Raw genomic sequence first — 15428 nt, forward strand, 5'->3', positions numbered from 1 at the left:
TTAAAGCTGAACGCAGCTACAAGCCAGGCGAATACTGTCTTATTACTAGCGCTATATTTACGAATATTAGCATTAGAAGTGTACTCGCTTCTCCCGACCGCTACCATAATAAATACAGAAACATAACGGACGGGGTAGCCGGAAGTGTTCCAAGGTCCGGAAACGACCAATGTTAAAATCTCACACGTCACTCGTACCTCTCTAAAACACCAACATAGACCGTCCAAAATATCATAGCCGACATTTAAGCAAACGCAAAATAAAAAAGACACTCGGTCGTAATGCCGTTTGATGCATTTTCCACAGGATATAAAAGTGCATCTGTCCTCAATATAAGGGACACTCGGTCTCATGCTATCAGCTCCGTTACAATGGAAACAGAGTCTGCTAACTAGCTGTAGCTAGAAGGCTAACCACTGGAAAACAGCGCAGAGCTGCTGGGGTACATGAACGAGGGGGGCAGGGTGGGACAGAGAATAGCAGGCCCTGTTCATCTTGACCAGGCTAAAAGATGGATGCGTAGGTAAAAAGGCCTATTTTATTGTCTCGACTTTGATTTCAGTATGATTCATTAACTTGCAAAATGAGACCGATTTGCTCCCGGGTTGCTTTTGTTTGGTCGCGCATGATGCTAGGCTGCGTCCATTTGCTGAATGTGTAGTATTAGCCAGCTGTTTTGCATGCTAACATGTTACTTGTAGCCACAGCGCTAAAATATTTCGTGTCCGTTAATACGCCAGAGATGTCTTTAATGCGCTATTGAAATTCGGGGTGCATTTTCCAGTCGTTGACTATTTTGCAAACACTCCCTGCAGTCTGTCGACATGGATTTTCTCTCTCTCTTTTCTTTAGCGATACGCGATGCAATCGGAAGATAATAATTGCATGAAATTCACCTCTAGCCCTGACGATTCACTCTGCACTCAGCATCTTTTCTGCACAATGCCAACTGCACAAAATGTAAGAAAGTCGTAGAAAACACTCGCTTATATTGAGAAATGAGAAAACTGTATAAATATCATGATATGAGTTTTATCTTGCGGTTTTTCATTCCGCATATCATCCGAGAACGTCTTTTACGATACTTTTGGTTCGTGTCGTGTTGTTACTGTATAATGACATTCGGGAAATGCATTAGTACTAGACAGACATTATTAATATGCATGTTTATAATTTTGATGATGCTGGTGTATACGAAGAACAAATCTGATTAGTCTTAAATGCCTACATGTTATTTCAGAATACATTATGAATGTTGTAGTGAGGCTACACATTAGGGTTAAAATAAATAGGCATTTAGGTGTTGTTTTTAATGTTCACACTATTATAAGATAGTTTATTTTTGTTGCTGAAGAATACAAATGCACAGCAGTTACATTTTGGTGCCAAGCATAGTGCATTACACGTGTTTTTTCTGTGTTTTAAATATAAACAAACATTAAATGGTTACTGTAATAAACGGTCTCTCTCTGTTGTAGTTTTTTAATCAGTTATGTTTAAGGTTGTTTTAAGCATTTATTTTCTTTGAGAACAATAATTTAACATGTTGCTCATTTTGTACTCTTACAGTGAGAAGAGGAGTGGCAGAAAGAGCACTTTTACAGACTCCAAGAATGGTAGTGGAGGATTTTGCTTCCAACTGTGGAAAAAAAGAAGAATGTATTACTGGAAACGGAGATGTAAGCCACTTGTTTCAGAGTGGATTAAGAATGAATAGATATTCAATTAAATGAAATCGGCCCATGGGATTTGGAGGGATCCATCTTGCTGTGAGACTGTCATGAAATGAAATAATGTAACCAAGCAAATTTTTCAATGAATTTGAACCGCATTGATCACTTTTTACTGCACTCTCCAAAATGTGAACGCATAATTGCATCAAGTGCCATTGTGGCATTTTTTCTGCCAGTTCATGCATCTTTGCACTCTGATGGAACATTCAAACTGCAATTACAATATCAGAGGTGAATTGTACAAAAACTGATTACATGGAATCCAGTGTGCAGCCAAAAGGAGTTGATTTTTATAATTTCATGAATGAAACTTTAATGGGAAATGACTTTTTTGCAGAAATCAAAAATTCAAGTTACAATCAAAGCAAAATGTCCTCCTCAAATATTCACCAGAATATAAAAAAGGTGGTGCCTGTTTAAGTGAAACAACATAAGAATATAAGGAAGATGTTTGAAAGCACCATTGAGTACTGAAATTGCTTCTGACCACAAGTCAGTTGGAAAGCTTCACAGAAACATTGTTGCTGCTCATAGAGCAGAAGGTGTTGCCACTGCACACCCATGTTTCATTAGCTGGGAGATGTTCCAGTTTGGAAAATACAATGTGGACATCATAGAGATGCTGAGTGGACACCAGTCCCATCAGTTCAAAAGTCTTGGATTAGAGCGACAACTTCAACACCAGCAACAAGTGCAGCTTCACCAACACCAGTTACAGCAGCAGCAACAGCAGCAGCAGCAGAGTGAGACATCTGGCTCAATTTTGTCTGGACTTGGCTTAGGCCCACTACAAGGATCTAGAGGCAGTGCGTTTACAGATTCCACGTCAATTTTTGCAAAAATGAGTGCACCTCCCCCACCTCTACAACAACAGTCCCTGTCTTCATCTCAAAGTTTAAGGAAGTCAAGCAAAATGTCTGGAAGCAGTGGTGGAAGTCATGTGAGTGGGTACCCTCAGTTTTTGCGCACATTCCACCCAACTGAGGCCACACTTGCACAAGAGCAGTTGCATCCAGGTGTAGGGCGATTTGATCATTTTGCCAGCAGTAGTGGAAGTGGAGGATTAGTTTCAACTGTTCCACCGCCACCACCCCCACTGCATCCTGGCCTGTCAGTACCTCAGGCTGCCCCTGGTCCTTCAACCTCCTCCCCGTCTTCCAGTTCTGTTTCAACGTCTAATAACCCTCCCAGCAGTAGTGCAGTAACTACTTTGAGCCATCAGTTAGCAGGATCTCAGTCTGATGCCCGAAGCCTACATCAACAGTTTAGCTGCATGTTGGCAGCAAATCAGTATTTTCTTTCTGGAGTACCAGCCAATTCCAGTCTAGAACAGTTTTTAGTTCAGCAAGGAAGTCATAACCACCTGGGTCTTGGACTGGGCCAAGCTGCAGGAGAGGCAAGTTCGGCCCTTGCTCCTCCCCCTGCTCTTCATTCTTCACACACTCATAGTCACCCCACCACTCTATCACAGTCTCAACAGCCACCAACACAACAGCAGCAACTACCACCACACACTTTGTCTCACCCCCACCCACACCCACACCATCCACTGCACTCTTCCTCACAGCCTTCCTCACTCGGGGGCTTTGACTTTCAAGGAATCCCAGTTCTTTCATCCAACCAGCTAGCATCTCTAATGCAGCAGGAAGCTGGGCTGCCACTTCCTCTTCCACTACATCTTTCTTTATCAAAAGAGGAGGGAAAGGGTGATGGCACTGCTGGAGGAAGTGGCTCCTCTGGAGGTAGGAGAAAGAAAGCTATGGCTGGCTACCTACCACAGAGAAAGACTGAAAACAACAATAATGGCAGCAACAATCATAGCTCTACAAACCCTAACAGTAGCACTTTGAGGGCACTGAACCAAGAGAACACAGCAGGCTTGGATGGAGGTGTTGGTTTGTCAGGTATTGCTGGAGACCCTTCTTCACACTTAACCTCTTCATCCTCTACTTCTGTCGTGTCATCTTCTGTAGCCTCTTCTACATCAGTCTTAGTGACAAACGGCTCGAAAACGGGCGGTCATGGTACCATGCCACCACAATCTGAGACAGAACAAGAAGCCCTTTATCATTGTGGTGAGTGTGGCAAAACTTTCACACAACTCTCTAGTCTGCGCAGGCACCTACGTAGTCATGAATTAACCACAGCAGGCACAAGTGGCACAAGAAGTAACATTTTAAACCCAGTTTTGCATCCTTCTGATCCATGTATCCCCCACTCTACTCAAGATAGCTCAGCCTCATCCTCATGTGGCAGTCCTGACAAGACTTTTCATTGTTCTGACTGTGGCAAATGTTTCAAGAAAAAAGGACATCTCCTTCAACATGGTGTTATTCACTCAGGGGCTCGGCCCTATGCCTGCAGTACTTGTAGTCGTGCTTTCAATCGGCGTGAGTCACTCACCCGCCATGAAAAAATTCATGAAGAGAAACCATTCCGCTGTCCAGCTTGTGGCCGCTGTTTTCGTGAAAGTACGTCCCTATTGAACCATGCAGCCTCGGGCACCTGTGGCAAGTCGGGACGTACACCGAGATCAAAGCATGAAAGTAATATAGTTCAAGGCAAGAGCAATAAAGCTGGGGGCTCCCAAGATGGAATAGCGGCTAATGCAGCGGGTGAGTAACGTCTAGAGTAGTTTTTTTAGTAAACCCAATCAAGTCAAAATTTTTCATAGGCACTGTGAAATGTGTGTGCATAGCATTATTACTGTTTAGTCTGTTGTGCAGGTTCTTACCGGGGTGATGGTTTCAGTGATGACTACAAGGACCAGCGCTCTCAAGGTAACATGTATTCTGGAACAACCCCATGTGGTGGCAGCCTGACAGGGACTGCACTTAGGAAGGCACCATTAGCTCCTACTCTGCATCCACACTCACAAAACCAAGGCCAGCAGCATCACCAACAGCCACACCTCCCACTTTCATCCCTGTTAGAGGACTCTGAAGATGATGTTACTAGCTCCGTCAACAATGCCATTTCTGCTATCACTGCTGCAGCTGCAAATTGTATGAGTGGTGATCTTGCCCATGGTGGAGGCAGAGGGGATGATCGAAGGGATATCATCGGTGGATTGCTAGGAGGTCTGGGTCTAGGGCCTCTTGGCTCACCTAGTGTTCCTTTATCAACATCTGGACTGGATAAGTCCTATAGAGGTAGTGCTGTGGCCCATAGCCAGCAACCAAATCAGCTGACACCCGGTGGAAAGCCTAAGCGTCCTCGTAAGCCCCGCAAAAAAAAGGAACTCGGAGAGATTGGTGCTGAGCCTCCTAAAAGAAGGCCTAACAGACCAGGAATGCCTGGTGGGGATATCAGACCATATTTGTGCAGCGTCTGTGGTCGAGGGTTTGCAAGAAGAGAAACTTTGCGGAGGCATGACAGAATACACACTGGGGAAAAGCCTCACCATTGTAGCGTATGTGGCAAGTACTTCAGAGAGGCATTTCATCTTAGCAAGCACCACACAGTGCATTCTGGAGAGAAGAACTACAAGTGTATTCTGTGTGGAAAGGACTTTGGATATGCCCAGAGCCTTAAAAGACATGGCAAACTACACCAGAAAGGAGAACTGGAGGAAGTGCCAACAACGCCAGGCATAGAAAACCTTAACAGCTATCCATCCTCTGGTGGCAACTTGATTCAAGGGGGCCAAAGCAGCACTTCTTCTTTCTATCCATACACTCAAGATGTCAAACCACATGCATCAAACACGCAGCCCCCTCCTAGACTGTATACTTGCGCTATATGCTGGAAATCATTCCGCCATCACTTTCACTTGACTGCGCATCACCAAACGGTTCACGAGGGTGGTGGAGAAAAACTGTTTTCCTGTGAAGTCTGTGGAAAGGCTTTTGCATACTCAAACAGCCTTACACGGCACAGGCTTTCTCAGCATGGCTTAACACGGACTGGTCAGCCAGTTGCTCAAAGGAGCACAGGTGAAGATAATAGTGTTGGTGGTGCAATATCAGAGAGTGAAGCTGCTACAAATGCTTTGCTTCAGCTAGCGCCACCCAGTGGCACACATAGCGAACAGCATGGAGTTCTTCACAGCCACCATGCACCTCCCCAACCACAAGGTGGCTACTCCCCTCTGTTTTATATACCAGATGCCAATGCTACACACCCATCTTCATCTAATGCCTCCTCTTATTCTCATTCTCTGCCGTCAACTTCCTCAGGGCCTCTTCTTTGTAACCATCAGCACTCTGGGATAAAGGGTGAACCCATTTATCACATTGGTCACAGGCATACACTTGCTCCAAACATACCTGTGCAGTCCCTCGCTTTGCCCCCATCAGAGCCACATCAGCAACATCACAATCCCCAGCAGCATCCAGCTGAGGTTCAATCTACACAGCACCACACTTTTCAAAGCCAAGAAGAGTTGAGGCGGCGCAAAAAAAAAAAAAAAAAGACGGCAAGAGAGAAAGGAGATAGGCTACAAATGGACCCCGGCTGCAAAAGTACAGAGAGAGCAGCCGGAGGTCCCTCCTGGGGAAAGGCAGAGAAATGAGAAAAGAAAATTTCTCAAGAGAAAAAGGAGAGCAATTCACAGGACTCAACATAAAATTAAAAAGCGCATGGCTGTTCTTGTGAGAATCAGGCGTGGAAGTGGAGGAAGTGCTGTTTATGAACTGGGCCTTCCAGGTGGACTGAAGCTGAACAGGCTTCGTTCTCTCAAAGTTCCTCTGAAACGAAGGCCTTGTCCCCTTTGCCTTGGTGCTACCTTTTCACAACAGGTTGCACTAAAAGTTCACATAGCAGCTAGACATTGCCCCAAAGTGAGAGGCCTTCAGCATCGTTTGAAATGTCCAGTTTGTGGAAAACAGTCTCGCAAATTCCTCTCGGCTCTCATTCACCGAAGCTCCCATTTAGCCAACAGAGCATTTTCCTGTAGACATTGTCCCTGTCGTTTCTGGAATTCAATGCTCCTCACACGGCACAAGAAGGTGTGTCGAGGGACGTTGGCTAGGTTTCAACAAGAGAGGGCGCTTTGTGTTAAATTAGTCATGGGATCAACATACAGGAGGTTTGAGTGCAAAGGGAACTCTACGTCCTTACCTTTCTAATGCTGTCATTAAATTCATTTTCATATGCACTTTGAGAATAGAAATGTTGGGATTTTAATGACAAAAACTAAGATATCTGACTGAATACACCCTTTGCTCATGTAGACATTGACTTGTATCATGAGAGCTTTTTTGTTACTCTCAATCATTTCAATTGCATTTTCTCTCATAACTCGGAGCCCTGAATACCTTCAGCAAACTCACAGATGTATTAAATGGCATTTGTTTCAAAGAAATGCTTAGCCTACCTATCTGTGCGGTACCACACCAGTCTTCTAAGAGGAAACTCTATCGAAATGATCCTTGGCTGGCAATAGTTTCACTGATTTGGCTAAACATGTACTGTGCCCTTAACAGTATGCAGAATGCTCACTATTCCTCACCCAATGCTCTGTAGAATTATTCTGTCTCTGATATATATTACATTGTTGGTGTTCGCTTAGAGCAAGTGTGGAGGTGTGGTTTTGTTAATGTAAAAAGTGCGATCAATATGCGAAGGAGAAAAAAGGGTTCTGTTGGGAAGATTTTTAAAGAGTATTTAAATTACTGCATGTTGGACATTGCTGCCCGTGTGTTCACAGGTCGGGGGGAATGACGACTGGGGACAAATTCAATTGAAAATGTACCTTAAATCTTAATAGAGGAACCAAAAGTAACTAATGCATAATAACACATGCTGATTAATAATGCGTAATATCAAACGTGAGTCCCATTTTGCTTTATTTACTGTTTGGGAAGAAAACTAGCGTAACGTCAGCACTTAAACAGGAAAAATATGATTTTCCCGATAACCAGTCAAAAGACAAAAAAATATTTAAAAATTAATTTACAGATTTTTGCCCTGAAGGCAGAGCCTTACCAAATTGTGACAATTATTACAACATATTATGGCTAGTACAATGTAGCGTTTATGTATAGAGTTTAAGGGTGGAATGGAGAGAAATGAGTGTTCTGTAATGTAAATTGTGTCAATATTTTATTATGTTTTTTAAGGAAATGTCAGTTATCTTTTTATCATAGCTACACTTCAGGTAGTTGAAAGAGTGATTGTAAGAGTTATCACTTTAGATCAGGTCTTGATTAAATGTATTAATGTGTGACAGTCTGTCCACTTGCCAACTATGAACGTATCCCATGTACTTTTTTCACCTTTTATGTAGAGATGCCATACTTCTTATAGCCTCTTTTTTTCTTTAAAAGAAGAAAATAAGTACGTTTCTATCACTTTATTTACACATTATAAGCTGGTTGTTGATGATACCCAAGCATTTAATAAAATTTGAAAATGTTATATTCTCATTATTCCATGTACACTTTTATGTTTTATATTTATTTGCTTATATATAAAAAAAAAAAAATATATATATATATATATATATATATATATATATATATATATATATATATATATATATATATATATATGCATTTGCATACACCTATTTGTACAGGTATAATGGGGTATTTGCACACAGACTTTTAATTCCGCCTTTCTTTCCATTACAAAATCCATGTTTCTTTAAAAATCAGTGTTCTTCACTGTCTAATAGATATTTGATATTTTCCTCAGACTGGACAAGAAGCACTGCATTAAATTCCATTTGACCTGCCATCTCTTTAAAATATGAACATTTATTTTACCCCAGTATTTGGAATGGAGTTTCTGCGCTAGCCTGCTGGTACTGACAACGCTAGCGGTTACACGGTCTATTATCTCATGTTATGCTTGAACAACTAAATGAATGCTTAAGTTTATTTAACTGAATGTATTTTATTTACATTAAGATGTTAAGGCTATAAAAGGAACCTTATGAAATTTAAAATAGTCAAATTAACCTTTCACCATAAGTTTACCGTTGGTTGAGAAACACTAGCTGTGCATATACCTCATTCCTGATATTTTATAATGTTTATTATTTGTCATTACTGCTTTTTTAAAATCTTTGTTATGCTGTTTAAATATTTATAATTTAAAATTCTTAAAATCTTTAAGGTTATTATTTGACTGTGTATTAATGTGTTCTTACCTGTTTTCTTGTTATACCAGAAAGGAAATGTGTGATTATTAGCCACACCAAAATCCATATAAAGATTGCTAGTTGCACATTTAATCTCCTAGTGTATCAAAAACTGTGACATATTTATTTTAGAATTGCAATGCTTGGGAATTAATTTTATGCAGTTTGCTATTTTTTTTCAGCTGAAAAATACACAAGAGACTGTAAAGCTGATGAACAGGTTTTGGGGTTGTAAAATTGGCTTCTCAAAAAGAAGTGGAGTTCTACTGGAAAAATAACAATAGACCAATCTAAATGTTATTGGTTTATTTGGATGTGTCATTCTTAGGTATGTGTTAGGAGTTAAAATGTTAATTTGTGCTTTTTTTTTCAAAATAACAATTTACTGATGATGTGTCTTCAAATTTTCAAATAAGAATATCATAATTTAAAGTATTTGCAAATATTCCAGATTTCAGGCATTCAATATTGATAGAATGTGGCATGTGTTTTACTTAAACACATAGGCCTAATTATAAACATATACATATACATGTGTGTATATATATACACACACATGTATATGTATATATTTATAGTGAGGCATATTTGAGTAAAACACATGTTTTCTGCACACGGCTGATGACATTTCTAATACATTTAAAAATGTTTTCAGTTACAGCATATAATAATAACTAAAACACAAAGATAACTAAACACAATAGCAATGTTTATCTCCAGAAGAGTTTAAAAAAGTATTTTTCTGCATAATACATTTTTAAATACATTTAAAAACACTACATTATTTTACTTTAAATGTTTTTAGACATTTATAAAAAAAACCTATATTAATGATTTACCCAAACACATACCTTATAAATTCAGCACATCCAGAAAAAATGAGAATTTTTAAGTGGTACCTATATTTTTTTCTGCAGCTATTTTAATGTAAAATCCAAATCTAGGAAACTGATTTGTGACTGATGTCTTTATTTTTATCGCAGAACTGTACACTCTATTATTGTAGCACTTTGCATTGCTCTTTTCCATGTTGATCAGTTGGTGGCAGCAAGGATCCTGCAACCTCTGGTGTGAAGCTGGAGCCCGCCAGCACAACTGTCACATGGATTAAAACGCTGATAGTGGGTGGAAAACAAGTATGAGCGTCCTCGAGCGTGTTTGTGTGCACGAGGGAGACCAGAAATTAATATGTATCCACTGCATTTATTTTCTGTCATGAGTGAAGTCAACGTGTTGTCTATCAGTATTTGTATTCTATAATGTTGTTTATTTATTTTTTGATGTAAAGCTGATCTAATAATATTTTAAGCTGTGAAATGGTAATACCTGCATTAAGCATACTTGGATACTCTCGTGAGGTTGGGTTCATCAGGTTCAGCCACAGCCAATCTGTTTCCTTTATTTCTGAATGTTTTGTGGGTGTGTGCGCCACTCCGCCTGGATTCACGCAGTTTCTGTATTCTCACGCGGCTGTAGCATGGGTGGTTTAAATGGGCGGAGCGCCGCGCATTATGCTAACCAATGACCGGCCGAGCCGGGAGGAGCCTGATTTCTGTCAGCCAATCGCAGCATTAAGCACTCGAGGCTCAGCCGCGTCTCCGCGTGCGGACACCATGTGCACTGGAGAGCGCGTCTGTGTTTCTGAGACACAACGTGTAGTTGCCATCTCCTCTCGCATGATGCTCACGTTTCCAGCGGATTACCAGTGAAGTGAAAAAAGTGTGCCCGCTCGCTTGGTAGGTTTTTCCCAAAAGGTAGCTCTCTAAGTGCTACAACTCGACAGTTTGTTAGGTCAACAGTCTATATTACAGTTTATAAACATAACTGTGATGCTCTGTAAAACTGCCCACTTTCAAAATGTTCTCGATAAATGCCACACATTAGTGCTGTTTCATGGTGCCAAACGTAGGACAGCTGGAAATGAAATTATCGACCAATTTGTTTTTAATCAGTGCCACCCACCCCCGAGGAGCGTGCCTGTCACGAGGGGGCGTGCCTCATTAATATTAAAAACCGTGCAAGTAGTGCCATGTTCGCGCTTCTAGACTGGGAGGTGTGACGTCACGTGAGCGGCCCGTGTTCGTTCCAGCTGAGCGAAAAGCTCGGACGGCTCAAGCTCAAAGCGTGCGGTAACACACATGCAGAGAGAACTGAACAGAAGGGGGTGACCACAGGGGGAAAAAAGCGATTGAGCGACTGCACGGAAAAAAACGTCAACATCCCACCAATCGCGCTACGCAGCAGAAATTGACTCAGCAACACTTCGTTTTGTTTTCATTTGTCATTTTCCAGGAGACGCATTCAAGAGTTCGAGCAGTCAAGTTATCATTTGCGTTATTGGAGTCCTTCTTTCTTCCTGTTTCTTCACCTGAGTCGCTGTATTTTATTAATTTCTTCTCTCTACGTTGCGCTCGGACGTCGTTATTCTGGACATTCGTCTATATTTCTTCAAAAGTTCCGGCAGAAGATAAACTGTCAAGTATTTCTGGGAATACGAGGAATGTATATTTCTGTCCATTCGTCTAATCTACCATCAATTGCAAGCAGAATGGCGCTCTTTGTTTAAAAAGCGTGTCTTCAAATAAAGGTAATTATATTTTTTCTATCTGTGATCAGATGTGGTGGTGCACGTGAGCGCGCAGGTCTTTCCTCCTCCTCTGTCTCTAAAGTAAACACGGTCTCGTGTTGCGTGACTTCACAACTTTTATGTCTACTTTTATGATACTAACTGCATTACATATTAATATCTGTGATGTCTGAATACACAGTCATGTCGATACTAATGTATTTCTGCTTGCTCCCACTATGAATCGTCATGTGATTGATTTGACGGCTGCACAATAGTATCGAACCACGCAAGCATCTAGCGGTCAATCCGGCGGACGTTGGATGATGGCCAGGCCGCTTTCACAGCTCCTTCCCCCGGACCTTCCCTCTGCCGGAGCCAGTCCGCAGTTTGGCAACAGTAGCCAAGCAGGAGTCACACATAACGGAGGACACTTAAACTCCACAGGAAACTTAAAATCTCTCCTGCAGCTTCCAGTCAAATGCGATCAGCGCGTCAAAGACTGTGGTGAAATGAAGGGTGAGGAAACGCACCTGTTTCATATATATATTTTCTTAATTTAATTAAGGCTAAAAATGTGTTATTATACACCACGAGAGTTAGTTCATAATTCCTAAGGTGGCAGTTTTTCTTTCATGTGTGGCTGCACATGTCAAATGGCAGGGTCATGTGCCGTCGTGCATATCTCTCAGACGGGACATCACATGGGACTTGAAGAGATAAACAAGGCCTGGCCATTCAGCCACTTAGCTCACTACCCAGGTGCTTTGAGGTCAACTATTGGCTAAGCCATTTTGTTTACAGGCCTGTGCTGGGTACAGTCTAACCACACTGACAGAAGTTTTCCATTGCCTGTGAATATTGGAAAAGCTTCTGTATTGATTTCTGTCCGTGTCATTGTTTTGTACTGATTATCTGGTCACCATTAATGCGAAATGACCCTGAATGGATGAGAAAGTAAATCTCTAATTCTGGTTTGTGTGTGCACAGGATTTGTGAATCTTATTTTGTAGCATTAAAAGCAGCGCAGTTCATTTTGAACAGTATTAGTGTTCGTACTGTATATAAGTTGATTCGAACACTTATAGTGTGTGACTAATTGTTTTTAAGCGTAGGCAGTTTTAGGCGACAGTCTGCTGTGTTTCATAGAGGAAAGACTACAAACTTAAAACCCAATTACATTTTTATGGTTTGTTTTTATACCGTATAACTAAACCAGAAATTGCAAATTTCAAACTGCCTTTACTGGTTCTGGTTTCCACTCCAATGCGCCATAAAATGCCTGATTTAGACTAACTAGAGTTGTTAAGCTTTTAGACCTCACCCTAGAGTGTCTCAGACCCCACCTTAATACTTTAAGATGGAAACCTTCAGACCTCAGCCATGTACTATTGCTAATATGGTCTTATACAATACACGTCTGGCTTTGTTGTTACACCTGTTGTTTTTTGTGTCATTGTGTTGGTTCAATCATAATAGCGCAATTCTGTAACGTTTAGTCATTGTTCGACAGTATTGTTGCTGTGCCACACAGTTAAGCAGTGTCACAGCGGTATAACAACATTATAATCGCTTTACTGTGGACTTTCGGACACATTAATCTTTTGCAAGTTTAAAGGAAGGTATTTCAAAGCCTCTTCATTTTGCATTGAGGCACTGGGAGGCGCATCTATACACATGTGTTGACATTGCAGAGGTAGCTCTCCCAGTGGGATGTGAAAGTTGCTGGGAACTGTTATTCTGCCCCCAACTGCATAATTTCACAAACATTGCACTCTTGAAATGTAGAAAAATCAATATATGTGTTCATGAGTAGTTGGCAGGTCTTTTAGATGGCTTGGTTAATATATCCAGATTAAATTGGATGTATTTTGTTTCTCTCACAGGTAAGGACAGGTTAGATATCGATGAGGACTCTCTTGGTCGTTGTCCTCTGCGCAATGGCTGCAGCAATGGACTAGTCACTGACAGCAATGGAGCAGGAACGGGCAGCTTCTCAAACAACAACAGCAACAACAACAATTCCTTTCTGGGCCCGTTGCTATGGGAACGAACATTGCCCTGTGATGGCGGGCTGTTTCAGTTGCAGTACATGGATCTCGAGGAGTTTCTGACGGAGAACGGGATGAGCAGCATGCACAATACCTCCAACTCCACCTCGGCTCAGATACCCTCGCAAAGCTCTCAGTCCGCTGTTCCCAACCAGGGCTCCCAGTGCCTCCCCACATCACCCCCACACTGCTCCTCTTCCTCGTCACCAACATCCGCCACCGCCTCTTCACCCTCACTGCTCGGGCTGGACATGCACACGCCGCAGAGCATGATGGGATCTGCAGACTGCTTGCATGGTGAGTTAGGCCCTGTTTCTACCAATCTACCACCATTTTCAGGTATTTGATCACAAGCAGTCTGCCAAGCTGCATTATGGTTTTTCATTTGGTTTTTCCACCGGCGTCTTGTAACGGCATGTGTTTGGATTTTGTCAATCTTATTTGGTCACATTCTACATTGGGTTAACTGTAGCTCTAAATGCAATGTACAACCAATGTTGAGTTGCTTCTAAGCAAGTGAATGAAAAGGATGTGGATGGCAACTACATCATAAATGCCATGTTTTGTTCACTTTCTTACAGCATATTTCAATTTACCTTAATTTGTATAGCGCTTTTACAATGTAGATTGTGTCAAAGCAGCTTCACATAGAAGATTATAGTAAATTGAAACAGTGTAGTTCAGTTTTCAGAGTTTAAGTTCAGTTTAATTCAGTTCAGTGTGGTTTCATATTCACTGCTGAGAGTCCAAACACTGAAGAGCAAATCCATCGATGCGCAGCTCTACAGGTCCTGAACCATGCAAGCCAGTGGCGACAGTGGCGAGGAATCTCGAGAGAAACCAGACTCCGTTGGGCACGACCATTTCTCCTATGGTCAAACGTGTTGTGCAGAGCTGCAGTCTAGGTGCCAGAGGCTGGAAAAATCCTATAATGATCACACGTTTGGTCAGTAGAAAAAGAGTAGGGGGTCTTTTGTGGTTGATCAAAGACATTTGACCACATAAGCGTTTATACTATGAAAGCAATGCAATTCCATTTCATTTGAGTTCAAATAATGCTGGAAGTTGTTGAAAATGAGCACGCTTAAAGTACTTTAGACCCCATTTTCACCTGTATTTAGCATCCACTTGATGACCAGCTTGCTAAAAATCCATTTAATACAATGTGTAAACAAGACCTAAGAGCCATTTAATACTTCTGTGTCAAAGGGACGCTGTACGAATTGTCGTAATATGCTACACATGTAGCAGACGCCATTTTGTGCATTAATGTTTCTGTGTTCAATCTGTGTAGCTCTACAGTTTTACACCCAACAAACACGAGTTTATCTGTGTTCAACTGATTTAAGATTTGAGTTTGGCCTACTACATGATGTAACAGATCAGATTGAGTTGTAACTGATGAATGTTAAAAAAATAGTAACTTTTTTTTTTTTAACTGAAATAAGTAAAAAATAAAACCAAAGTAATTAGAAGGACATCCATTTTTTTGTGCTTTCACACTGGAAATGCATTGGAGGAATGTAATGCTTCCAATTTTACCAATCACAGATCTTGCACTCACGTCATTTAGATGCCAATTTATATTTTTGGGGAGTTTTGCTTGCATTACAACTATGCATAAGCTACACCATACCTACTGTATACTCAATATAAAAGTATAAATTGGGTTTTAAATATAACTTGCTCTAGAAGATACAGGCTAGAGAGGATGTTGGAAACCCACAAGACCAAGACTAGCTCATCGAGATTAGGAAAGGAAACACTATGGGTGGTAGATGACGTTTCACTCAATTCAAACACTTCCTCCATTTTGCTTTCAAGAATTCCCAAGGATTTCGGTCTGTGAGCTGTAAAAAGTACCAGACTGTCCCTTGGGTGTGTGTGTGTTTGTGTGTTACTGAGTAGTTTCAGAGTATTAATGGTTTGGGTGTGTATGTGTATGTTGTTATGAGTGTGGATTGATGCTCATGGTGTGTATTTGTAGGCTT

At 41.2% G+C, this 15428-nt stretch overlaps 2 protein-coding genes across 2 annotated transcripts in view; both read left to right on the plus strand.

The window, feature by feature from the left end:
* Window positions 1-194: 194 nt before the first annotated feature.
* On the plus strand, window positions 195-8093 carry si:dkeyp-69b9.6 (zinc finger protein 865). Its single transcript, XM_056474775.1, is given in 4 exon segments — window positions 195-523; window positions 1570-4348; window positions 4460-6246; window positions 6248-8093. Coding segments are annotated over 3 exon segments (4377 nt in total). The 5' UTR covers window positions 195-523; window positions 1570-2313; the 3' UTR covers window positions 6803-8093.
* Window positions 8094-10873: 2780 nt separating this feature from the next.
* dbpb (D site albumin promoter binding protein b) overlaps window positions 10874-15428 on the plus strand; it is a 13734-nt gene continuing 9179 nt past the window's right edge. Inside the window, exons 1-3 of the mRNA XM_056476252.1 lie at window positions 10874-11407; window positions 11665-11905; window positions 13273-13734. Coding sequence (XP_056332227.1) covers window positions 11710-11905; window positions 13273-13734 — 658 coding nt within the window. The 5' untranslated portion in view covers window positions 10874-11407; window positions 11665-11709. The remainder of the gene's footprint in view (window positions 11408-11664; window positions 11906-13272; window positions 13735-15428) is intronic.

Source organism: Danio aesculapii, chromosome 16, assembly GCF_903798145.1.
Source record: "Danio aesculapii chromosome 16, fDanAes4.1, whole genome shotgun sequence".
NCBI lineage: Eukaryota > Metazoa > Chordata > Actinopteri > Cypriniformes > Danionidae > Danio > Danio aesculapii.